The sequence below is a fragment of the Scomber japonicus genome, chromosome 23 (assembly GCF_027409825.1).
Source record: "Scomber japonicus isolate fScoJap1 chromosome 23, fScoJap1.pri, whole genome shotgun sequence".
Classification (NCBI taxonomy): domain Eukaryota; kingdom Metazoa; phylum Chordata; class Actinopteri; order Scombriformes; family Scombridae; genus Scomber; species Scomber japonicus.
This window is the reverse complement of record NC_070600.1, coordinates 14073357-14098691: the sequence shown is the minus strand read 5'-3', so window position 1 is coordinate 14098691 and position 25335 is coordinate 14073357. Positions and strand designations below refer to the sequence as shown.

The 25335-nt window shown below is 40.1% G+C and overlaps 1 protein-coding gene across 1 annotated transcript in view; it reads left to right on the top strand.

The window, feature by feature from the left end:
- Positions 1-25335, top strand: part of cacna1c (calcium channel, voltage-dependent, L type, alpha 1C subunit) — a 178317-nt gene that overhangs the window by 92013 nt on the left and 60969 nt on the right. Inside the window, exon 4 of the mRNA XM_053314129.1 lies at positions 20872-21011. Coding sequence (XP_053170104.1) covers positions 20872-21011 — 140 coding nt within the window. The remainder of the gene's footprint in view (positions 1-20871; positions 21012-25335) is intronic.

Here is a 25335-nt window from a genome sequence, read left to right as displayed (position 1 = left end):
ACATTTCAAGCAAATCTGCATTCAAAGAGTTAGCTTCAGGCTAAGGTATCTATAAATTTCACTGTCACAGTCGTCCCATTTTACTGCAGGCTTGCATGCACTAACCCCCCTCTTTCCTCCTCGTTAATCTTCCTCTCCTTCTCTTCATCACCTCCTTTTCTCTCCCGTTTTTTTAGAGATGCAGCGTTGCTTAAACTAGATAAGTTATTGTGAGAAAAGCCTGCATGTCTTTGGGTGCTGTGTTTGAGTGCACATGTGTGTGTCTGAGAGTGTGTGTATGTATGGGATTACATGTAGCCCTATAAATCCATTTGTTGAATGCTTATTAACCCCAGTGCCCTTTGCTGTGCTTTTAGTGTATCAGCTTAGTACCGTGAAATCTCCTTTTAGCTCCATGCTTGCCTCTCTCCCTCTCTCTCTCTGACACACATACATGTGCAGCACACACACACAGGCAGGAGATGACCACACGATAACAGAGCACTGCTACAGGCTTAGTGTTAGAGGAAAAGAAGATTTTATTTTTTTGGGGGGAAAGCCAGAGCCACAGGTGTTCACACACTCTCACACACAAAAATCTCTCCTCCTATACGATTTCACAAGCACCTTCTCTCCTGTCCTTCACCTCTCTGTACAAATCTTTTTCTCTCCCAAGCTTTATCTGTAAAGGCTCCTACCTGCCACTAGCCTTTCTCCCCTCTCCTTTTGTCTCCTGCCCGTCAGCCATCTTGGCTTCGGGCGACAAGCAGGGACCATGACCCTTGGGACAAATTCCTGCCAGCTGCAGGAAGGCTGATGAATCAGAGGTTCCATGCTCCAGCAGGGTCTCTGAGGGGACCAGTGTGGGGGACAGGCTCCATCGAACACCAAGCAAGCAGAACTAATGGGCATGCTCTGGAGGAAAACAGGGAGGGAGGGAGGGAAGGTGTGTACTTACATAGGTGTATATGTTTGGTAGATGGAGTGATAGACACACAGAGGCACAGAAGCAGATAGTGATTTGGAAAAGGAAATGTGAATGTGCAAATAGGTGAAGGAAAGCAAACTGAATGAGCAAACATAAAAAAGAGGAAAGTAGGAACACTGTGATAAATATCTGAAGCATGAAATACTGCACAGGACAGGCAGAGCAACAGATGGTTGAACAAATTCTGCGAGAGAGAAGGATGAAAACAAGATTTATGGGGAAGGTGTTGGGTTAAGGACAGATACAGGGACAGTGAAAGACAGAAAGACAGAGAGAGGTAATGATCTTTGAATGCTGATTACTCTGAGATCTTGCTAAGCATATCACATGCTGATATTTAGATAAAATTAAGCCTACTTACAAATGCTATCAATCATTTTTAGATGGATACTTATGGCAGATGTTAATATTTATGGGGAGGTTAATGGATATTGCAAATGCTGGATGTCATGCTACATGAAGCAATCTAATATAGGCAATCATAGATTGTTATGCCCCTCTTTTCCCTCCTTTCCTTTCTTACCATCTTCCATACATCCTCTATTCATTTCACCTTTCTATTATGGTGAGTTGTTGTTGTTTTTCCTCTCTTGTCATTGGTTTGTCCTCACACAGGGACACAGAATGAAGGATACGTGTGTATGTGTTTGTGTCTTATCTGCCCACATGCTTGCGTATTTGAGTGTGTCCATGTGTGTCCATGTCAGTTTGTGTGTGTTTATGCGGCCTGTCTGCTTTATGTCCATGTATTATTGTGTCCAGGTGGGTGCAGTTTGTCCTCTCTGGGGAGGCATATCTCTGTGTCTGGTCAATCTTGTGACATCACCCTCTAGCAAACCATTAGGTGACTTCGCCCTACAGATGTGCTTCCTATAGAGGCAAGACATTGAAGTTTCCATAGTGACCAGTAGTGCTCAGAAGTGTTGGTTGGGAAGCAGGCAAGCAAGTAATTGGCTAGGTTTACATGTATGCCAGCCATCTTCTCATAATCTGATTGACACAGTAATGCAGGTACAGAAATGAACTGTGATTGTGTTACTTTGAAGGGAAAATGGGAGTAATCTCAACTGTGTTATACTCACAATTTAATGACAGTATTAAGGACATTTTTGACATGTAGCTGCTTGGATTTGTGTTGATGACACATTGGGTCTGTGGCACTTTAACAAACGGCATGCCTTTCTTGGGAAAAACATAACAGTACATGCTCAAAATATCTTAAAGCATCTTTAAATGCATTCACACACAAACACAACTACAAGATAAACTGCATTGTTAAACCTACTGTATCTGTACACACTGTGTGCTTTGTCAGTGAAGGAGAAAAGTCTGGCAGAAATCATAATAATTCACTTGTTGATGAAGAATTGTTCAATTAAACTCAAACTACAATCAGAGTAATCTATAGCAGGCCTGAACATGCTAAATATAATTCTGGGAGGAAACATTATAGAGGACATTCTTCTTATGCACTGCTTCATTTTTGTCAATGTTCTCCATCATAATAGCCTGTTGGCCCGACCAGTTGTTACCTATAGAGATTGGGATTTTAACAATGGCAACAGAAAGCAGAGGAGAGAGGAAGCAGTATGCAATAATCAGCCAATGGGAGGCTTATCCCAGCAGTCCACAACAGTGACTCATCATCACTGTGTCTAACTTGAAGTCATTTGCTTTGTGAGTGCCAACAGCATGAAACCTTCTTGAACCTTGTCAAAATAGAAGTGCTACACAATACTACAGCACATAATAAAATAAACATGAAGGTGTAGGAACATGCTGCTGTTGACTTTCTGTCATGCTGTTGTGGTTTTTTTGACTACACACAATCTCCATTAAAGACACTTGTACCACAGATGTAAAGGTGTTGCTTGAAATAACATCTGTTCCAATGCCAACATGTTTTAACCCTAATCAGCACTACAAGCAGTCCTAAAGTGCCCAGTTTGTTACTCTTGAAATGTAAGAATTGTGTTGTCTGTTCAGGGAAAAGGAAGAATATATGTACTGTATTTGAAAATGAGGAAAACTTCTTGTTGGAGGCAGTAAAGAAAAAGCAGAAAAAAGTCCAGCAGAGGAAACAAAGTGTGATAATGATGGAGGGATGGATTGCAAGAGCTGGTCAACATGCCAGACTCAGTGGGGGTTTACATCACAACACTGGGTGGAAAGTTAATGAGAGGCCAACTCTCACACACATACACGCATACACACACACACACACACACTGCACACAAGGGGTCCAGAGCTGAGCCAATCTAAATGATTCAATCAAAAACGTTGGCGTGCAAAAACAGCTTTTAACAAGTCACTGGTGCAGACATATAACAGACAAATACAGGAATGCACAAAGGCAAACCCAAAGGCATCACACGCAGAGAAAGTTTGCTAAGAAAGTTATAATGGAGACTGCTAAAATACAAAAAGAAAAAAAAGGTGTGTATGGTTTAGAGGCAGAATGCTGTATGTGTATGTGAAAAGCAACTGAACCATACAGATAGAGAGACCGAGAGCGGAGAAGAGAGAGAGAGTGAAAGGCAGAGCATGTCCTTGTATCCCAGACTACCTGTGTGATATACTGCTGTCTGGACTAACTGTGTGTGTATGTCTGTGCCTGTGTGTTTGTATGCGTCTGACAGTCCAATATCCATTATCACTCATGGCTCATCACACACTCTCAGCACCACACTCACAAATACACACACACACACACACACACACAGCAGGGACACATTGTGGGTTAAGTGACAGCAAGGGTAAAATGATAGCAAGGAGACAGAAAGAGTTCATGAGAAAACTAGACTAGCTAATTTTATTACTCCTCTTTCCTCCATCTCTCTCTCATTCTCTCTCTCTCTCTCTCTCCCCCCCCCCTCTCTCTCTCTCTCTCTCTCTCTCTCTCTCTCTCTCTCTCTCTCTCTCTCTCTCTCTCTCTCTCTCTCTCTCTCTCTCTCTCTCTCTCTCTCTCTCTCTCTCTCTCCCTAAGCAGTGCTTTATTTCATTTAGATACATGAGCTGCATGCAGCATCGTGTGTCATATTAAAGTTAATTGTGGCAAACAAGAAATTAATCTTTATTGCATGTGTAGGTGTATCACTGCTCAAGAATTCAAGGATGAATTGCACATGTGGATTTTTTTTACATATATTATTTTACATATATTTCGACTCTTTGACTTTTCTTGTCCTTTCCCGCCCTTCCTACACTTCAACACGTTTACATTCTTTCACTGTCTCCTATTATCCTACGCTTTTGCTCATAATCAAATATCAGGCACATTCCAGCCATTGAATCTGAGTACAACATGATTTTATCACCTCATTTGTATGTAATTAAGTTAAGGCAACTAATGATAATATGAACCATACCAGGAGGGTGTTCACTAAAACACTGTTACATCAGGAGCCCAAAATACACTTGATTTAACACAGTTATAAAAATGCTATTAAAGAAAGAGACATACCATTACTTTTGTTGCTGCATTCATTCTTTCCTTTAGTCGTCCTTTCTTAATATGTTCTTTCTGTCTCCTCTGTCTCACCAAGCAGTTGTTGGCCTGTGCACATCTTTAGTCCCACTACATAACCTTTACATCCACCCTCCACATTATGCCGTAAACACCATCATTAGATGCGTACATTGTCGTTCTGTCCTCCACGCTCACACCTTTGACTCACTGATGGGGACAGTTTTGTCTATAAACACATGTACACATCCCTTTTTGCTCCAGGTGGTCTCAGATAAGACAGCACAGTTGTTTTGTCCCTCTTTTTTTCTTTGTTTGTTTTCAGTTTATAGTTTTTTTTTCCCCAAGCCCTGCTTTAAACCCATAACCAGAGAGAGAGATTTTTGAAAACAAACGCTGCACACAAAGTGTTTTTTTTTTTATTCTTAAGGGGCCCTCCCTCAGCTTGTTCTCCCCAGTATGACACCCCAGGGTGCAGCTGAGTGTGTAGAGTAGCAGTCCAAGTGCATTATAAGACAAGTCAGTAAGAGTCATAAGAGTGAATAAAGTGATGATTGTGGTAAAAAGGTTGACACGCACATACACACACGCACCCACACACAACTATTGACGTGCATAAAAAAGTGGGGCCCACAGAAACATGTACACACATACACAAACAAGAACTTACACACACTGAATCAGTAAAGTAAAGATCAGCAAAGTGGGGTTTTTTTCTTCTTTCTTTCACAAAGATCCCAGTCAGCACCAAAGTCTGCCCTGAACCACTACACAGTCAAAAAAAATTACATCAGAGCGACATCAAACAGATCACCACAGGATGACAGTGTGCCAAAACTTTTTAACTCTGTTTGATATGCAGGTCAGAGCCAACACTGTGATGTTCTACATGTTTTCTGATACACTAAAGTTTGTAAAAACACAAAAGTCTAAAAAAACACAAAAATAATATGAATTCAACTAAAAGCTTTTTCTTTTTTTTGTTTCTTAATTTCAATTGGCACAGTTTTTGGTACTTTCTGCTCATGGTTTTCCATCTTTTCTCTCTCTTATTTTCTTTCCTTTTGTTTACTTTCTCTGGTTGTCACTTTACCTTGCTCTCCTTTTTTCCCCCCTTTTTACTCTCTCCACTCGTTTGGCATTACTGCTCCTCCTTTCTCCTTTTCACTGTCCTCCTCTCTTTCTCTGCTTTTTAATAATCATGGTGTTGGCACATATACACAGTCACACACACACTCACACACTCACACACACACACACACACACACACAATACCACACACATACATAGGGTATCCCTTAATTATGCTGTTTCGTGAATGTGGGAGTTGGATTTCTGTGTGGTCTGAAATAGTGAGTTATGTCTGAGATTTGACACGTGTGTGTGTGTGTGTGTCCGTGTCTTTCATGTGGTTAATGATGACCATGTCTGTACAGTATGAAACAGGGCCACAAGCCGCATCCATTGTGTTCCCTGCTGAGCTGAAAGGGAGAGTGTAGGTGGTGTGTGCGAGCTTTGTTTTGTGTTTGATCTAAGAAAAACACACAGCACTCACAAACTGCTCGAAACAGAACATATTGTCCCTCTTGGTCACCTCAGTAAGTGGAAACTTGCATGTTTCTATATTTTGATTGGTTACAATAGGGAAGAAGGAAGGAAAGAGGTGAGGAGAGATGTCAGATTTGTTATACAGGGCAGTGGAAAGGAGCACTCACAGCACACCACAGGAGAATGCAACATTTGTTGCGAAAAGAAAAGCATGATATTGTTATATTTGTAATTATGTGGAAAAGGTCTCCTTCTAGAGGGTTCAGCATGCAACACATTCTTGTGGAGAACACAATAAACCCCTCTGGGTTATATGGAATGGAGGCCAGCAGACACATACAGCGTCACTGAGATGTGGAGTATATATAATGCACAAGGCAGTAGATGCTATCACAAGTAATGTTTAGTAAGAAATCATAACAGGATGATGCTAGAGGTGCTGGAGGAATAAATCAGCATAACCCACCACAGCAGCAGCAGCATGAATGATCAGAGGAGAGTGAGAGAGCGTGCTTGTCAGATTATATAAACCGAGTCAGCTGATACTGATCAGCTGATGGCATGTGTGACTTCAGCGCTCTGCCTTAACTAATGCGATGCTCCGCAGATTCACTCAGCTCTTCCTCTTCTTGCATTTTTCCTCCATTGCTTCTCTACGTCCAGATAGCACTCTTTCAAACTCTTTACCTGTCTCTGACTGTGTTGTATTGCTTTACATATAGTGAGCATGAGAGACACGTTAAAGAGTCATGTCACTGTTTTTGATAGGCTGATAGCAGTTTTGTTATGAAGAATATGATATGGTGTACCTCTAGCTGCAGCCTGAAGGTCATGCATTAGAGTTACTGTAGTGAGAGAGAGAGAGAGAGAGAGAGAGAGGAAAAGACAGTAAAAGAGGGAGCTGAAGAGGCCGCAAACAAAGCCAGATGTTCCTTTCAGCTTGATGAAGAAAGTGGTGGAGGTTGAATTTCACTGAGTCAGAGAGAAGAAGTAATAGAAAAACAGAATGCAGTGGTTGAAAAAAGGGACAAGGTGAGAACAATCCACTGAGGTTACAACACATTACAATAGCCTTCCTCAGCTCTTTCCCTGTATCTATACTTTTCCTGCTTTCTCTTTTTGACCCGTCAGCTAAAATGTGCTTCAGTCAAATCATATAGTATGTTAAATAACAACAAAAGATGAGTTGTTAACCTTTGTTATCTTACCTTCTTCTCCTTATCTTAATTACTTTCTTTTTCAATTTCACTTCTTGCTTTTCGTGAAGTTAAGTTTGTCTTTTTATAGCTTGTGGGTCGCTGTTTCAACAGTGCTACTATGGTAACAGCAGGGGAGTGGGTGTTTGCAACTAATCCTCTTTGGGTGTCATGGTGGCATTGCTATGGCACCCATTAGGAGAGCGCCACATGTTTTATTTTTTGTTTTAGTTTGTTTTTTTCTCTTTAATCAATAAGGATTCAGGAGTTCAGGGGGTAAGATGCAAGCTTTTTACTAAAAAGGGAATTCATTTAGAGCCATTATATGCCCATATTAGCCACAGTTCCTCAGTATAAGCTGAGAAATCAGACTGCTCAAAGATGTTGACTCTTAATTCACATAAAGGAAACAGATCTCTAGTTGCCATAGTTCCCTGCTATTTTTGTGTTCAGGAAAACTTTTTTCTAGCAAATAAAGCCATAAAACCAAGTATGTTATTCTTTACTAACTTTATACAGTCACTGACAGTTATGCTTTGTAGCAAGCTGATTAGTTTTATCTTCGATATCTTTTCTTTTAACTATAGAAGATGTGAGAAAAGCTGATGCTAGAAGACAATTTCATACAAAGACTAAAGATTTACGTAATTAATGTAAATTGCAGTCATAATAGGAAAGTGAAAACGATAGGAAGTGGTGAATATTAAAGAAAAGTAAATTATGAACACATTAACATGGTAAATACTGCACTAATCAGTATTTCTACATTACTAATGGATCAAATACATGTTATAAGAAAGCAGAATAATCACTCAGCTCTGCTTAGCTCCAAGAGGTTTTTAGCTCTCTACGTACATTTTTGTGTGTTACCCTCTCATCAAGAAGTCAGTCATTGGTGGAGACCAAAAACAGAGGATAAAGAAGAGAGAATATCAGACTTACATTCATTATGTGGCCAGAAAGGAAATCAGCTCAGTTGAATAGGTGATTTCTCTTTAAGTCCCTTCTTAAAAAACTTTTATTGGAGAGCCTTTCCTGATTTTATTTGAGTTTAGTTTTTCTTTGAATTGCTTTTATCTCCTTTAAATATGGTTTGTCTATTGCTACCTTTTTCCATCATTAAGTTGGTTTTTACTCATCATGTGTTTTCTTCCTTCTGAAGCATTTTGTCACTTGGATTATCAACAGTGCTCTTTAAATAAAGTTTATTATTATTATAATAGAAGATGAGATAATGTTGCCCCCAAGAGGCCAGAAAATCAATTAATGCTGCTTTGTGGTTCCTCAAGGGAGAGTTAAGTTGGAGGACCATTTATTTATACAAAATATAAATGACATACTATTGCATACCACTAATGATAATCTACAAAAGGTAGAAAAGGTATGCCAATAATTAGGGAAAATATTTGAATATCTTTTTTTACAGTAAAAACTGTCTGGAAAGCACATGGTTTGTTTTTGAAATGTTATTAGGCCTGAAGAGATCTAATAAATCAGATACATAGTTAAGTTCAGCTTATTTAAGTTTACACTGGAAACCTGTGTCTTAAAATAAACATTCTGACCCTTTAATGAAAGCATGTGTTGTTAACTGCAGTGGAATTGTTATTGATTCCAGCTGCCTTTAGAAATAATGGGGCATATCAGTTACAGTGCTCTTCAAGCTGTTGATTCACACCTTAATATCATTCTGTTTCCCTCTGACGTCAGTGTTTTCCTCTTGTATCTCTGTTTTTCCATTTTTACTGTGTTGTGCTCTGGTCTCGCTCTGCTGGACATTAACCAGGGAAGGAATGATGGAGCAATTCTCAACACACAAGCAAAAACACACGCACTCATTCACAGACAGGGCTTTTCCAGCGCTCTGCGGGGAGATACAGTGGTGTGTTTGGTTCTGATAGGAGCAGTACAAGCTATTCAACAAGGAGAGACAGTGAGAGAGAGAGAGAAGGGGGGGGGGGCAGTCTGCTAGGAGAAACTTGCTCTCCCCAGGATTTTGGATATGGAAATCTCAGAAAACCAGCATGACATGGAAGTGAATCTGTTTCACAAGTAGTGAATCAATATATCCTGGTGATATGAGAGCTGTTGTATTTCTTATTGTTTACACAATGCCAAAGCGGGTATCAGATACTGGTTTGAGGTGCTAAAAACAAGCCTTTGTATAAGAGGCACAGTGCAGTATACTGACGGCAAGTATTGAAGTAAAAACATAAAATCTATTGATGTTGATGATGATTACATTTACATCAGCCTTAAAACATTTTGTCTGTTGATAAACTTTAAAATGTGCCTCAGTTAGTTTGAACTACATTTCCCACATTTCATGGCTGTTGGTCTCTGAGGAGACCATATGTCAATACAGTGGGATTCACACACATACACATCTGGTCACACACACGCACGCACACACACACACGCACACACACACATGCACACACACACACACACACACACACACACACACACACACACTCATACACACACACACACACACTCATACAGTGTTTGATCTCAGAGTAGGTATAGAGCTGGGAGGCAAAATGTGTCCTCTAATACACAGCACATACCCCACATTGTCATTGTGTGTGTGTGTGTGTGTGTGTGTGTACTTCTCTGTCCTCTCGTATTGCTGCTTTTTCAAATCATAATGAATCACTTTAAATCAGCGATTTTGTAGTAGGAGTATGATATTTAAGTTTATTGTGTACTTTTGTTCACAAGTGGCTTAAATAGTTTGTGTTTTTCTGTTTCCTTGATGAACTAAGCGCAGGCTTACACCACATCCTGACATACAGCGAGTGAGCGAACAGGCGACGAACTCTCACGCCAGACTGTCCTGATCGCGAGTATATTCCAAACCAATCAAATTATTGAGGGGCTAGTTAGCTTGTCAACAGTCAACTCATGCATTTTAATCACTTTTTCTCGCTTGCTCGCTCGCGTTGCTGTATGTCAGGATGCGGTGTTAGTCTGTTTTTCTATACTGATTTTGAGGATTTTTTTCAGACAGTGTTTCTATTCCTCATATTCAAGGATGACATGATGACATGTTCGATAGCCGCTACAGCTCCATGTTCTTGGGAAAGATGTAATTGGGGAAAAAAGTAATTGATTGGTCATTCAGGGCACATTTAGGTTGCTAAGATGTCACCAGCTCACAGGCGCTGCTTTCTTTCTTGATTTTTCATAGTGATCACTCTGTTGCTTCAGCCCTTCCTTTCATCCCACTCGTTCTGTATCTTCCTGGTATGAAGACAGGATAATTGATTGGGAACACAGAGAGCAGAGAAACAGACTGTGAGAAACACACAGAGCCAGGAGGAGAAAAACTAATGGACAAAAAAGGAGATGGAAGACCAAAGGAGAAAGAGAGAAAGGAGAGAGGTGGATAGGGACAGAAATGTGGAAGTGGGAAGAAGGAGAGAAGAATGAAAGAATGCGTTAACAAGCACAGTGTCACTTATCTGACTGGATGTACATAAAATGATTGGAATCACAAAACGAGTCAGTTACACACTACTTGATGCTTATGCAGAATAGATTATGGAGGACATATTAATGCTATCTTTGTTAATAAATATTAATTGCCTAATTTTTCAGCATTAATACACTCATACGCAGCAGTCAGATTTTAAATACACATAAATACCCTCATGTGTGTCTTTACCTGTCCTCTTTATATCACACAAATCATAATAAAAAGAAAATCACAGCTGTTATCTTTGTTCAGTTATCCTGTAACTGTAGCCTAGTTTAGTTTTAATTGCTCACTTCATCTCGATTGACACTTGACTTCGTGTTTATTCTTCTTCATGTACACCAGTTGTTGGTTGGGAATCCCCCTTCAGTACTATATATGTACATTGCTATAATTTGTTGCCTTATTCAGACTGCTAACCCAAATCTGTTTTTGGTATATCCAGATTGTGTCCAGATCGATTTTACAAAGAAAAAAACTACATGAAATGCGATTTTTGCACAAGCCACATTTGTAGGTGGTTTGAAATATAATTCCAATCAGATTTTTACACAGTGTCTTAGTCACTCGGATCAGATTTTATAGATAGAATATTTAAGTTTTAATATATTTTTTCAATATATTACCATGTGTTCTCCTTCTATACCAACTTTCAGCCTCTCACTTACTTATAAGTCACAACAGTTGGATCAACCCAAGACACGTGTTAGATGACTCACACACATACACTCCGTACTATGAGTCATGCAGTAAGTTACAGAGTATAGTAATCTATCTTATCCTGCAAGCTACTCTGATCTTGATGCACTACAGTGATCTGTGTGTTTGTGTGTCACTTCACTTTGTCTTCATTTGTTACTCTGCCTGTGTGTCTGCATGTACAAATATGTGTGTGAGTGAGTGTTTATACAGTATGTGAGAGTGTGTGCATATAGATGAATGCATGACTGTCACACTGTGTGTGTGTGTGTGTGTGTGTGTGTGTGTGTGTATGTGTGTATGCGGGCTGACCACGCAGCATCTGTCTCCCTGCACGGTTAGGCAGGAGAAGTCGTGATAAGTCAGCGCACACACACAAACACACACATACACACACACACACACACTTTAATGCTGAACTGAAGAAGTAGCATTTTACACTTGAGAGGTAGAAGAAGAGGAAGAGAGTGTGTTGTTAGCTGGAGGGATGGAGTGAAAGTAAAGGAAGAAAGCGATATTTCTCTACCCTCTCACCTTGGGATTTTCATTTTCCTTCTCCTTATATACAGTATCGTGCGCTCTCCTTCTTGTCTCTCAAGGGTACCAGTTACATTACCTTCCCCACAGACACACACATACACACACACACACATACACACACACACACACACACACATGCACGCATACTGGCTGTCCATATGAGATGATTTATGCTCCTGTGTTCTTTTATTTTTAGACCAATTACTCTGTTTCTCTCTCTCTTTCTCCTCCATCTATGTATGTGTTGCTCTGTCTTTCAATTCCCTCCTCTCTCTCTCGCCATCCCTCTCTAAATATTGTCTCCTGTTTTCAACACCCTGTCTGTATTTGCAAACATTTTTAAATGTTTGTTTTACCTGCAATATGGTTTTCTTCCCACAGTCCAAACACATGCAGGTCAGGTTGACTTTAACCTGGCTCTGTGGACGTGAGACTGGATTTGTTTGTGCATTATGCCGATGACTGGAATGGTAAACTGTACTAGGTAGCTCGCAATCTTTTCTGCACTGGGATAAGCTTCAGGCCCTGTAATCAAGAAGAGGAAAAGCACACAATGTAAAGTGAATGAATTATTAATTAAGAAATATAAAGAAAAGTGATGGTAACCCATTTACTGTGTGTTTGCCCAAAGACAGCTGACAGAGGTTGAACCTAAAGGTGGACAGATTGCATATTTATGTGTGACAATGAGAGAAATGAATTACATTGGAAAGAAATAACATGATATTTTCTGATAGAGATAACACATCAAATGTTTGTGTATGTGCTGAAAGTTTTTTCTCAACACAATATGACATCTTTCTTGTTCTGTTTTTGTCTTTGGGCCCTGCTTTGGGTCATTTGCAAGTGCTAGTGCCTGTTGCCTGGAAACTGAGTTTTTGTCTTTCTGTAAACTTTGATATGCAGGAGGCTGTAGCAAACAGATGACAAACAGAAGAAGAAAGATGTGTTAATAAAGTGGTGTCCACATTAATGCACACACAAGGTTTAACTTTGAGAATATTTTCAGTCTAAAGTTGAATTTTCAAGTTCATCAGCCATCTAAGCTATATAACACATGCACAATATAGAAGTAGTGTGTGTGTGTGTGTGTGTGTGTGTGTGTGTGTGTGTGTGTGTGTGTGTGTGTGTTTAAGGTGATCTGTCCTCTTTTCAAGGGTCAGAGGTTTCTGATGACCATAATACAATCTGTGTCTTTCCTCTCCCTCTCTATCACTCACACACACACACACAAACACGTACACACACTCACACACAAAGTGTAATCTCACCAGCATAATCCACATCCACAGGCCCACAGATTGGATTTTAGGTCTGTTAATGAAACTCATGTCGAACATGCACTGCTGACATGTTAACAGCATGTTTTCTCATGTGTTGGGATTTGTTGCATTTCAGCAACATGATTCAAAGAGACTGTCTAAAAAAAAAAAAAAAAAGTGTAAAAAAAACAAAAAAGACAGGTTATGTCTAAAGGGGAGATTCTGGAGAATCCTTTTATTTTTTTGTGATACAGTAGCTTAGTGCTCTTTCCTGAGGTGTTTCTGCACTTGGCTTTTCAGAGATCACTTGTCTGTCTCTCACAGTATTACCAGTGGGGATGTCAGGTTGGATTTTTAGGATTGTTATTCCTGTTTCAATTAAATAATGTGGTCTAAATACACACTGGCTGAGGGCTGATTGTGTAGTTTAATAGTGTAACGTATAGACCACACAGTACATTCAGACTGTTACATAAATTCACTCCTGGTGTATCCAAGTTAAACCACACTACCTGTGAGTTTCATAGGACTGGGTGGGCTTTAATTTGAACCACTGTTTTATGCCTTCCTGGCAATAATAAAAGAAATAGTACAATCTATCATTTTTATATCATTTTTATGAGTTGATATGCTGACCTATGATCATTTTGCATTGTGATTGTTTATTTATGCAAGTAGTGATCTGTCTGAGTACTAAGAGCTGCTGTGTTTCACTGTGATGTATGACACTATTAATCTGCAGCTGTTGTCTTGAACACCGTCACATTTGATTATAGATCTTTGTGGTGGACCAATAACAATAACAGAAAAAATACAGACCAATTTATACTTAGTGACCCAAAAGATTCAAGTTCCATCAAAAATCAATGAAACATTCACAAGAATACTGCATATAAACCAATGCTCATGTTGAGTCATTCACACTTTTGCAGACCCTACTGTATGTTGCCTGTTTTTAAGTTTGTAAAAAAGATTTCTTTTTTTTTTTTTGCTCATCTCCTTCCAATCATACATTTATGTTAGTGTAGACAGCAATGGAAACTGTTGTACACTGCATGCCTGTGCAGAGTGATATTTAAGTTTCATATTCCTTTCAGAAAGTTTCATGAGGTTGAAAACTATAAACAAGTGGTAACTGGTAACTAAGTTTATGATAAGCGTCACCTGAATAGACACGTGCACATACAAACCTACACAATCAAACACATGGGTGTACATGTGCACATACACACACAATAAATGTCTGGATGCTGGCAGCAGAGTAGTAATTAGGACTATGTGCTGTGGATATTCTTGGTACAATACTGATCAGTGTCATCTGTGTGTGTGTGTGTGTGTGTGTGTGTGTGTGTGTGTGTGTGTGTGTGTGTGTGTGTGTGTGTGTGTGTGTGTGTGTGTGTGTGTGTGTGTGTGTGTGTGTTCGCGTGCGTGCAAGAGAGAAAGAGAGTCTGCTGCCGGTGCTGCTGCAGCCCACAGTTTCCATGGTAACGTCAGAACCCATCTTGGTCTCTATGGTAACTTCTGGTTGGCACCCACAGAGAAAAAGAGAGGGAGAGAGATGAGGAGAGCAAGAGAGGAGGTGAGGACAGAATGGAGAGAGAGAGAGAGAGACAAAAACAAAAAAAAATTGGGAGAAAATGAGATAGATGTTGGCGAGACTGAGAAGAACAGAGAGTTGAAGTGAAGTCCTCATAACTTAACTGAGTCTCAAAGAAAAATATGTCTATGGATCTAAAAATCTGCTTCAGTCTGACAATATTCTTTAGTTCTGTTGGGTTATAACCTCAAATGAGCTGCTGTTTGGTTTCAGGTTGGGAGGATGTGGTTGTTGGTTTAAATCTCAGATACTGTTGAGATGAAGAGGCGGAGAGATTGATGGAGGAGGTGAACATATGACTTATATACACCCACCTTACTTAAATGATAATGGCAGTTTTATTAAGAGCTGTGTGTTGTTTTTCTAGCTGCGGTCATTATCTGTGCTGAGATAACAGCGCTGAGATCACCTCAACAAAGTATAACAACACAAGAGGTCAGATGATCAGACAGGTGGTGAAAAAGCAGCTCAGCCAGGTTATCTTCACTTAATTAGGAGGTAAAACTGAAATTGAGAGCTCACAGAAATATATATCTGAGTGAATTTGGATCATCTGTGATTTTTTTGATTGTCTGCGTGCAGGTGGTTGAGTGGTTAGGTAGCATGCCACAAACGCTATTATTACTGGTAGGGTTGTGTATGTCTGTTTCTCTCTCTATTTATCTTACAATTCCATCTTCAACCAAACTTGCATCATTAACCTGCTAACAGGATGTGTGCTAGCAATGTGCACAACTCCAAACTCTTGTTGCTACTGAGTTTCACTGCTGTCTCTGCTCTGAATGAGAACACAAGGCAGATAGGTGGAGGCCTTTAGTGCAGACACCACAGACAGGAATGAATAAATTAAGTGTAAGATTTACAGGTCACAACAGGAAGGCATTTCAAATCAGGCAAACCAATCCAAAAGGGGAAAAGGAAGGAAGGTCAAAAAACAGGCTGAAGGTCTAAACTGCAGAAACAGACATAAATGTCCATGTAAGCAACATTGTTGAACTGGCAGAGAACAAAGCAAAGGGACTGGTGTAAGTAGTGAGCGTCTGATGAAGGGAATGCATTGACGGTTAGGGGTGGGTGGAGCAGGCCAGGTAACTGCAGGAGTGATAAGAAGTGGGAACAGGTGTGTAGATGGGGGTGGGGAAAGTAATGAAAGTTCAAGGGCATCTGTTGGACAGCTTGAGGATGGCAGGTCTGGGGAGTTGGAAGAAAGTACATGGCGGGGAGAAGTGAGCAGGAGGTAGAGACAGAGAGCCATGCAGAGAGGGTGAGAGAGGGACTGAGGAGCAGATTGTGACACTTTCTGCATCTGAATAAATCCTTACAGGATGTTGGCAGTGCAAATTGGACAAAAATGTTTCCTGTCTAAATAGCAGAAAAAAAGTTGACATGGCTAGGTATGAGGACAAGTTAAATACAAAACCAGAGTTTGATTTTAAGATTAAAACTAGATATTTTTGCAGTCATCATTTTACAGGCATTTTTCTGTTTGTATTGAGTGTTTTCCTGACTGTCAATGTTTGAATAAGCAAGCAAATTTTTGAAATTAAAATTTAAGCCTGGTGGCAGTTCAGTTCTGCACTTTCATGGTTGAGTAACTGGTACAGTCTGTTCAAGGCGTGCTCCTGTTCTTCTGGATCTATAAAGAATGCCATGGAAGACACACACACACACACACACACACACACACACACACACACACACACACACACACGTGCACACTGGAGCATGATGCATCTGCGTGTTTTTAAAAAAAAAGAAAAACAGCGTCACAGTTAATCCTGTCCTGCAGCACACACACACACACACACAGAAGGTCATGGCGAATGGAAACGTTGTCCCCTGTATGGTAGAATGTCGATACTGTAATCTGATTGGCTTAGTTGATGGATAGGTGGTTTGGTTGACCTATCACAGTTAACTGAATTATTGCTCCCACATACTCACCTTTCCGTCATTCTGTCTGCCTTCTTTTCTCTCTCACTCCGTCTCTTTAGTCTTGTCTCTCCCTCTTTCATCCATCCATCCTCCTCTTCTCTCTCTGTCTCTCGTCTTTTCCCTCTCATTTCTTTCTAGTCACTAACCGGATTAGTTTAGCCCCTTATGGATTTTGCCCTTTATGGGTCTGTATGAACGGAAGGAAAGGAGGCAGAGTTTGAGTGTGAGTGTGAGTGTGAGTGTGAGTGTGTGTGTGTGTGTGTGTGTGTGTGTGTGTGTGTGTGTGTGTGTGTGTGTGTGTGTGTGTGTGTGTGTGTGTGTGTGTGTGTGTGTGTTTGTCAGGCTGAGCTGTTCCTACCAGATGTTTTTCTCTGTTTTATTCTTCGGAGCGCCACACTGTCTGCCTGTCACCAGCAGATACACAGCCTGGGTATGTGTGTGTGTGTGTGTGTGTGTGTGTGTGTGTGTGTGTGTGTGTGTGAAAGAGAGTGATGGAGGGCTTTTTTGTGTATTTGAGAGGAGGATGTGTGTGTGTGTGCGTGCGAGTGCGACTGCGAGTGCGCGTACGTGTGAGATTAATTACTTCCGCATAGACTACTAATACGTACTGTGTGTGCCATGGAGGGTCTGCAGTGCGAATGAAGAATTTAAAAACAATCAATTCTCGAAGGCTCTGACACTGACAAACACACACACACACACACACACACACACACACACACACACACACACACACAGAAAAGAAAGAAGAGTGGTTGGATACTTGTGTGCCAATAAAAGCACATTGGATGACTTGAATTGAAGTGAGAGGAGGTTTGAGAGACAGAATGAGGAAATGTTTTTAAGTTTTCGACAGCTTCCCAAGCAACTCATTCAGGTGCAGAATCCTTGGTCTGAAGGTCAACTTGACTTGGTGGTTTGTCTCTCAAACTGTGCAAATCCTCTGCATTAGAGGATATATAATATATTCATGCATTCAATATGCTTTATGGGGATGAATGTAACAAAGACAATGATGCCATAGTGTCAAGTTATGAGATTCATAAAAACAAGTCTTTTCAGAGATAACAAAGTATATATAGCACAATATCATATATAACCTGGTTAGATTAGCAAAATGTCATAATTCAATTACTTACAAATCTAATATGTTGGCCCTGTGATGGACTGTTGACCTGTCAAGGGTGAACCCTGCCTCTCGCCCAGTGACAGCTGGGATTGGCTTCAGCACACCCCCCCCCCCCCCCCCCCCCCCGTTACCCTCTGCATGATAAACGGTATGGTAAATGAATGAACAAATCAAATCATTTATATTAGTCAGGTTTTGATAAACCAGATACAGAGTGTGTTTGTCAGCTTCCACTGGCTGTCCTCAGGTTAGGTGATTGTTTCAACAGGGTATGAAATGAGCACCAGCTAGCAGCCAGATGCTGCTAAAATATGCAAGTAGCTGGCAGATTTGCTTCCTTCACCAGCCAAAAGATCAATGGTCGTCTATTGAGTGGCTGGTAAAATTAGATCATTCACTAGTCATTTGGCCAGTGTACAAAAAAGTTAATTTTCCACCCTGCTGCAGTCATCTCACATTTGGGCATTTCCCCAAGTAAATATGGGAGTTTCTCCATGTCAGTTATGTTTTAAAGATCAAGAAATTATCATTTCTGAGAGCTTGGTATTTGGAAGATGAGGTGAGAAAGGGTAGTTCTGTCTCTACCTCTTGTCTGTTACACTGGGAACAGAGTTGATCTTCTTGATCTAATCGGTAATCATGTTCTCAGTATGTAAAGAAACTATTAGTGGAAACACAAGTTCTGTCAAAACTGTGGCCTCATGTACTGTATGACTGATTCTCATGGCCCTGTTTGTTTGTGTGTGTGTGTGTGTGTGTGTGTGTGTGTGTGTGTGTGTGTGTGTGTGTGTGCATGCGCCTAATGGTAGCATGACACAGTCCGTCCATGCTGAGAAAGTTGTTGGTTTAGCTGGACCTGCTGTAGACTCACATTAACAAAAAATCTCAACACAGCCACTGTCAACATGAGCCTTTCCCACTCTGACATGGGCTTTTAACATTAACAACATTTTTTATGAGCTGTTGAAGGCAATCATTTGATCATCAAAACACATTTGGACACATTTAAATGAAATCTATGTTCAGCATCTTTAAAATATAGGCTGTTAGTTAGTAGGGTTAGTTTGTAAGTTGTAGACAAGTTAGTGTTTGAATTAATTTACTTGTTATTTTTTATCTTAAGCCAGAGTTTGCACGTTTCTCAAAATTGCCATGTTGCTGTTGTAGCAATTCCCTTTATCCGAGACTAATTTATCCTGAGGGAAACAATAAAAGTGACCTTGAGCCTGACTTTACAGCTGTTGACAACAGCATTACTCTACAGAAAATCTAAAATGGACAATGTCAAATGAATTGTACATGAATAAATTATACAATTATAACAGAAAGAATAGCAAAACATTTTAAAGAAACAATAGTTCACAGCACGTTTTTATTTAATAGTCACTTTTATATTAAAAAACACAAAAGTATCATTTTTGGCAATGATGCCTTTAGTTTATGATGTCGCGTCTCATCGCCCCCCCAAACTTAACGTAACATAACAACATCATTTTGACAACTAACCCTTGTTATAAAAGCTTTAGATATAAAGTCGCGTGAAAACTCAAGGTATGAAGAAGTAGAATTATTAAAAGCAAGCAAAAATGCTTGAATAAGGTCATTAAGTTTCCTACTACCTAAACTGCATCTGCTCTGATGCCATAATCTATCTTACATAAAAGCCTTTCTGCTTTTGAAGCTGTTTTGGTAAACTTGGACACATGCAGATGCTCCAGCCTATGCTCCAGGTTCAACAGATTATTCCCAGGGATGAGGCTGGACTCTGGTGAGACCTGGCTGGCCTTCTGTCCCAAACCTCTGGCCCTCTGTGTGTGTGTGTGTGTGTGTGTGTGTGTGTGTGTGTGTGTGTGTGTGTGTGTGTGTGTGTGTGTGTGTGTGTGTGTGTGTGTGTGTGTGTGTGTGTGTGTGTGTGTGTGTGTGTGTGTGTGTGTCTCCATGGGAAAACAGTGGGAACAGGAGGAGGAGCAGAGACTCAGAATGGATGGATAGATTGATGGATGGAGCTAAATATATTTCCATGTTTTACTACTATAAAGGGAGGGAGAGGACAAAAATTATGTTCTGTTTGGTTGATGTTGGAGCGTAGTAGTTAAACAGTATTGCCTTGATCTCAAGCTATTTATAAAGCTGACATAAAACTTATAAAACTTAAAAGAAGAACTGACAGATGATTAGGTGTTCAAAAAAAATGTTATCGTTACGGTGGTCAGAAAAACACATAATCCCTCTCTCTGTCTTTCTCTCTCTCACTCTCTCTCTCAAGGCCATTTCAGGACATTTCTCAGGACCTCCTTAGGCAGGGGTCATCACTATGACAACAATCTCCGAGGAACTCTGTAGTAGAAGAGTTGTGTCTGTGTGTACACATGCACACACGCGAGAATTCCACTCCTCAGACAGTAGCCTCTTTGGACAGGAAGAGAGCACTTTGATTAAATAATCAAAATGCTTTGATTGTGTACACGATTACAAGTTAGGCAAATACATGTTCACACATAAATAATCTCTCTCCCGCACGCACGCACAGAGACACACACACACACACACAGACACACACAATCACACACTAGGCGCCACATAAACAGTAACAGAACATGTTGTTCTGGATTATAAACACTGAAGGGTAAGCAGCCCTCACTGTTAGTCACATGTGCACAAGGTGTTCAGTGTTAATATGGACACAGATAATCATTTGATTGTGAATGAATATGTGTTTTCTTCATTACTTTGGCATGAGCAGTTGCTTTCATAACTAACCTACAGTACCTACAGTATGAAAAGGAAATTAGATGTACTGCAAACATTTTGATTTAAGAATTGTGAATGAATGTTTTTTTTTCTAATTGTCTCAGCATATCGTGTGCTTTTGTGTCACAGTATCCACTCGCAACTTACTTTGCTCAGTTATAACTTAGCCACAACATGCATTTCCATAATATCCTTCTTTTTATCTTTTCTAAATCTCGTCCTCTCACTGACTGAAACTTTCTATGCTCTAGTGTTGCTCAGACAAATAAATGGACCTGTCTTGTGTTTGTGTCTCTACAGGAGCGTGTGGAGTATCTGTTCCTCATCATTTTCACGGTGGAGGCGTTCCTGAAGGTGATAGCCTACGGCCTGCTCTTCCACCCAAACGCCTACCTAAGGAACGGCTGGAATTTGCTCGACTTCATCATTGTAGTCGTAGGGTGAGTGAACAGAGACACACAGAAATGATAAAAGCCAGTGGTTCAATCTAAGGAAATCTAAGTTGTTTGATAGAGGGAATGACAAGTTCGTCAAAATTGGAAAAAAACGCTAACTAACACATTTTTACACAACAGCATATTATTGGCAAATTAATCACAGTACCTTACTGTCAACAAATGAAACTACAGCCAAGACAGTTGGCAGCCTCTGTCTAATGCCAGAGGTACTCTTAGTGCTAGCATCTTTCAAAATTAGGATCACATTTCCCATGAAAACTTTGCTGTCTGTAACAAAGACAAAGCAGCTGCTACACTTGCTATGCAATTTTGTGGCTTAATTGAAAACTATAACATCATCAAAGTTTGTTTTTTTTCTACCTTAATCTGACATCGCAAGAAACTCTCTAAAAAGCTGTTTGCACTGGAAGAACATTTCCTTCTTTTTTGTGCCATAAAGTCAATTTACAGATTTTATTAAACATCCAGCTTACTGGCACATAGTGTTGATTGCAATGTATAACAGATGCTCAAAGAGGCTCAACATGATCTCTACAATTATCTACAAGGTGCTATTTATTGTCAGCTTACTTGTAATTATCAATGTTACTACGCTTTACAGCTTTTAAAAGAATTGTAGAATAATTTTGTAGTGAATCAGTTTTAAAGCCACAGTAAACTTTGGCCTAAAGTGTATTGTTGAGGCTTAAACTGATTAGCTTGTTAGATGTTGATAGCAAAACTCTGCTCTGTTTTTCTTTATCTGCAACTCAGCAACATATCCCATCTGCTAAACCCTTTGTGCCTGTGTGTGTGTGTGTGTGCGTGCGTGTGTGTGCGTGTGTGTGTGCGTGTGCATGCATGCCTGCCAGCTGTGCTCTGTGTACAGTGTTGTGTAAGGGTAATGGCACAGTATCCAGTGGACCTGACAGTTACATTAATGCCATAAAAATGGTCTAATTGACCGTGTATGTGGGAGAGATAGAGAGAGAGAGATATAGGGAGAGAGGGAGAGAGAGAGAGAGAGAGAGAGAGAGAGAGATAGGGAGAGAGAGAGAGAGAAAGCGAGCGACAGCAAGAAAGCATCCCTCTGCCTGAAGGATGGGTTTGTAAATGCATCAACACACAGTGAGTCTTCAACGCCAGTCAAGTGTTCACTCACATTAGCCACCACTAACTGAACATGGTTGGCTTCACCCCATGGACACACACAAGCTCACACACACATACACGCCCCATCAGCTGGCATCATGGTGCCAGTGCCGCTGGCATAAACACAACCTTTACCACTCTTATGCTGTTATCTCTCCTCTCTGTCTGCCTCTCCCGGTCTTTTTCTGTCTCTGTTTGAATGGTGGCTTTTATTGTAACACAGCATAATAAAAAATGTGATCATATTGTATTGATTTCATGAGGACGTTGTCTCTGCCCTTGCACCCCTGCCAGAGAGAGGTCAGAGGATACTAGCTACAGCTCTAACATTGGCAGGATTTAGTGTCTTGCTCAAGGACATTTCAGGGAGGGTTGCTGCTCACTGTTTTGGGGTACTGAACCTTTTTTCCTTTTTCACATGGTCAAAATAAGCTCAATTATTCTGGTAAAGTGATCAAATAGTATTTTCTCCTTGGACACAGTTTTGTTGGGTTTATATAGAAACAAGTTTAGGGAGGTTACCTAATGAAAAGTATAGAAATGGAGATAGTTCCCACTATAAAAATGACATCATGTTTAGGGTGACCTCTCTAGAACCATGTGGAAAAACATGGACAGCAGTGACCAGAATTGGTGCCCGGATTTCATATCAATGATCAATAAATCATAAAAATGACTGAACCTGTGGTCACAATATTTCTCAAATGAAGAACTTTTGCTTTCCTGCAGCAGATCAGAAAGCACTCACACAATATGTTTCTGGATTGCTTTAGTTGGCTTGACATCTACAGTACTTGTGGAAATGACACAAAATGGAAAAAATGAAAGCATTTGTTAGTAAACTCATGAAACACAAATACACACACTCTCCCTCCATGTCACACACTCAGAGAGGACACACAGATCCAGGAAATGTTGAGCCGTGACGGTGCTTGCTGCCTCTCTGTGTGTGCATGAATGAGTGCTTGTCTTTGCGTGTGTGTCTGTGTCTAACTGCCAGCCTGCCTGTGCCTCTGTGCGTATGTAGATGTAGACATATGTGTGTGTGTGTGTATAGATGAGAAGTGACAGAGTTCGCTCCCTCTGGAATGTTCACCATATGGGTGAAAGAGCTTGTACCTGGTGCTGAGCAGCCTCGGAGGCACACACAAACAAACACACACACACACACACTTGTAGACTTGCACATACACACAGATGCTAGGTATGTGTCCTGCTGACACATACCTAAGAATTTATTAGCGAAGGTTCGGTGAGCAAACGAATGGCGTGTGTGTGTGTGTGTGTGTGTGTGTGTGTGTGTGTGTGTGTGTGTGTGTGTGTGTGTGTGTGTGTGTGTGTGTGTGTGTGTGTGGACTCTCTTTTTTTTGTCTTTTTTATTTGTCTCTTTTTTCATGTCTTTTTTAACTCTCTTCTTCTCTTTGTCATATTTAATGCCCATTGCTGCTTTGTTTATAAGTACTGACTGTCCCCTTAGATGTATGATCAAAAACATAGAAGGTATAATCTCCGTGCAATTGAAGACCAAAACAGTTTAATTGATTAATCAATGAACAGAAATTGAACAATTTTAATATTTAAAAATGAAGTGTAAGTCATTTATTAAGCAAAGATTAACCAAACTTTAACATTTGTCAGATCAATATCTTTAAGCTTTGGATTGCTGGTCAGACCAAAAGGGCAATTAAGTCTGTGATGGAATTTTCACTTTATAACATTTAATAGATTAAACACTTAATTGGATATTTAAAAAAAAAAAAACTAAATTGAGTTACAAAACGAGTTACAGATTAAATTATGATAATTCAAAGATTTTGTGGTGTTGACATTTTGACCACTGCAAAACCACCACCATGATCTGTTATCTTTATGAATGAACACAGCTTCCTCTGTCTTTAGCTGTGAATGTACACAAGCCATTATGTGGTGCCACACTTGAAGGCTGTAATTAGCATCATAACACTGTACCACCGAAAAAAAAACACACTGGGTGAAATGCTGTTGGTGCAAAACTGTGGATCCTTGAGGTGCTTTTCATACTCTGTTTCAAAGGCGTACTTCCTACTGCGAGAGAGAGAGAGAGAGAGAGAAAGAGAGAGAGAGAGGGAGTGAATCAAATTGAGAGGGAGGTAGTGCGAAATGGAAAGGCCGAGAGAGAGAACGAGAGGGAGAGAGAGGGCGATATGTTTTGAGAGGTCTTTTCAAGTGGCCATTTCATCTGTGCTAATTGATAATTCTCCATGACTAACGTGCTGCTGACTGGCCTTTGAGCTGCACTAGCTGGAAAATGGTATTGTATGGTGATTTCTAAAGGATCTCAGTGAGACAGAGAGAGGAGGGGGGAGTGATAAGCTCAGCTGGATGCACTTAAATTCAAGCTTGTGTGCCACTCACACCTAAAGAAGTGTCTGTAAATAACTTCATAAGGCAGCAGCTTATAAACATATTCAGCATATTTATGGAAGATTATATTTGTATTATCATGTATTTATACTGTATATTTATGCTATATGGCCCAAAGTGTGTGGACATCTTATTTCAAAACCATGGTCATTAATATGCTGCTGTAACAACCTCCGCTGGAAACCTGGCAGCAGGGATTTGCTGATGTTTAGCGACAACTTGTCCTCACCAAATTCAGTAAAACATCTTTTTTTGGACTTGGCTTCTTGCTGTGGGGGAGAATAATATGAAAACAGGAAAGGGAAGCATGCTGTTTCTAACCTTATTGGCTTAAAATGAAGTGCTGTCAACTTACACCCCTTAATCAAAGACGGTGTGTGTAAAGAGCTGTGAATAGTAGAACCAAAGTGGGAGTTTCTGTTCTCTGATTTATAAATGTTCATATAAGTACAGTAATGTGTGCAGAATATGTTTTCCTTTTCCTTCTTTTTCTCTTTTCCTGTTAATAATTTCATGACCCTTTAGATTTATCTAGTGATCCTTTTGGGAAGGTCTCAACTCCAAGGTCTAGTTTACATAAATTCAAGCTTTTGAGGCACTTTACACAGACAGACACAACTGTGTAAAATCATAGAGGATAATAGCTGTCAAAAAGCAGCGTAAAAAACATTCATAACCTTTTTGTGGGATTATGTTTGCATTGTTATAGTGTCAGAAAAAGACAGAACAGGTGCAACATCACATGGCATTTTAATGTGTGCTACAAGATATT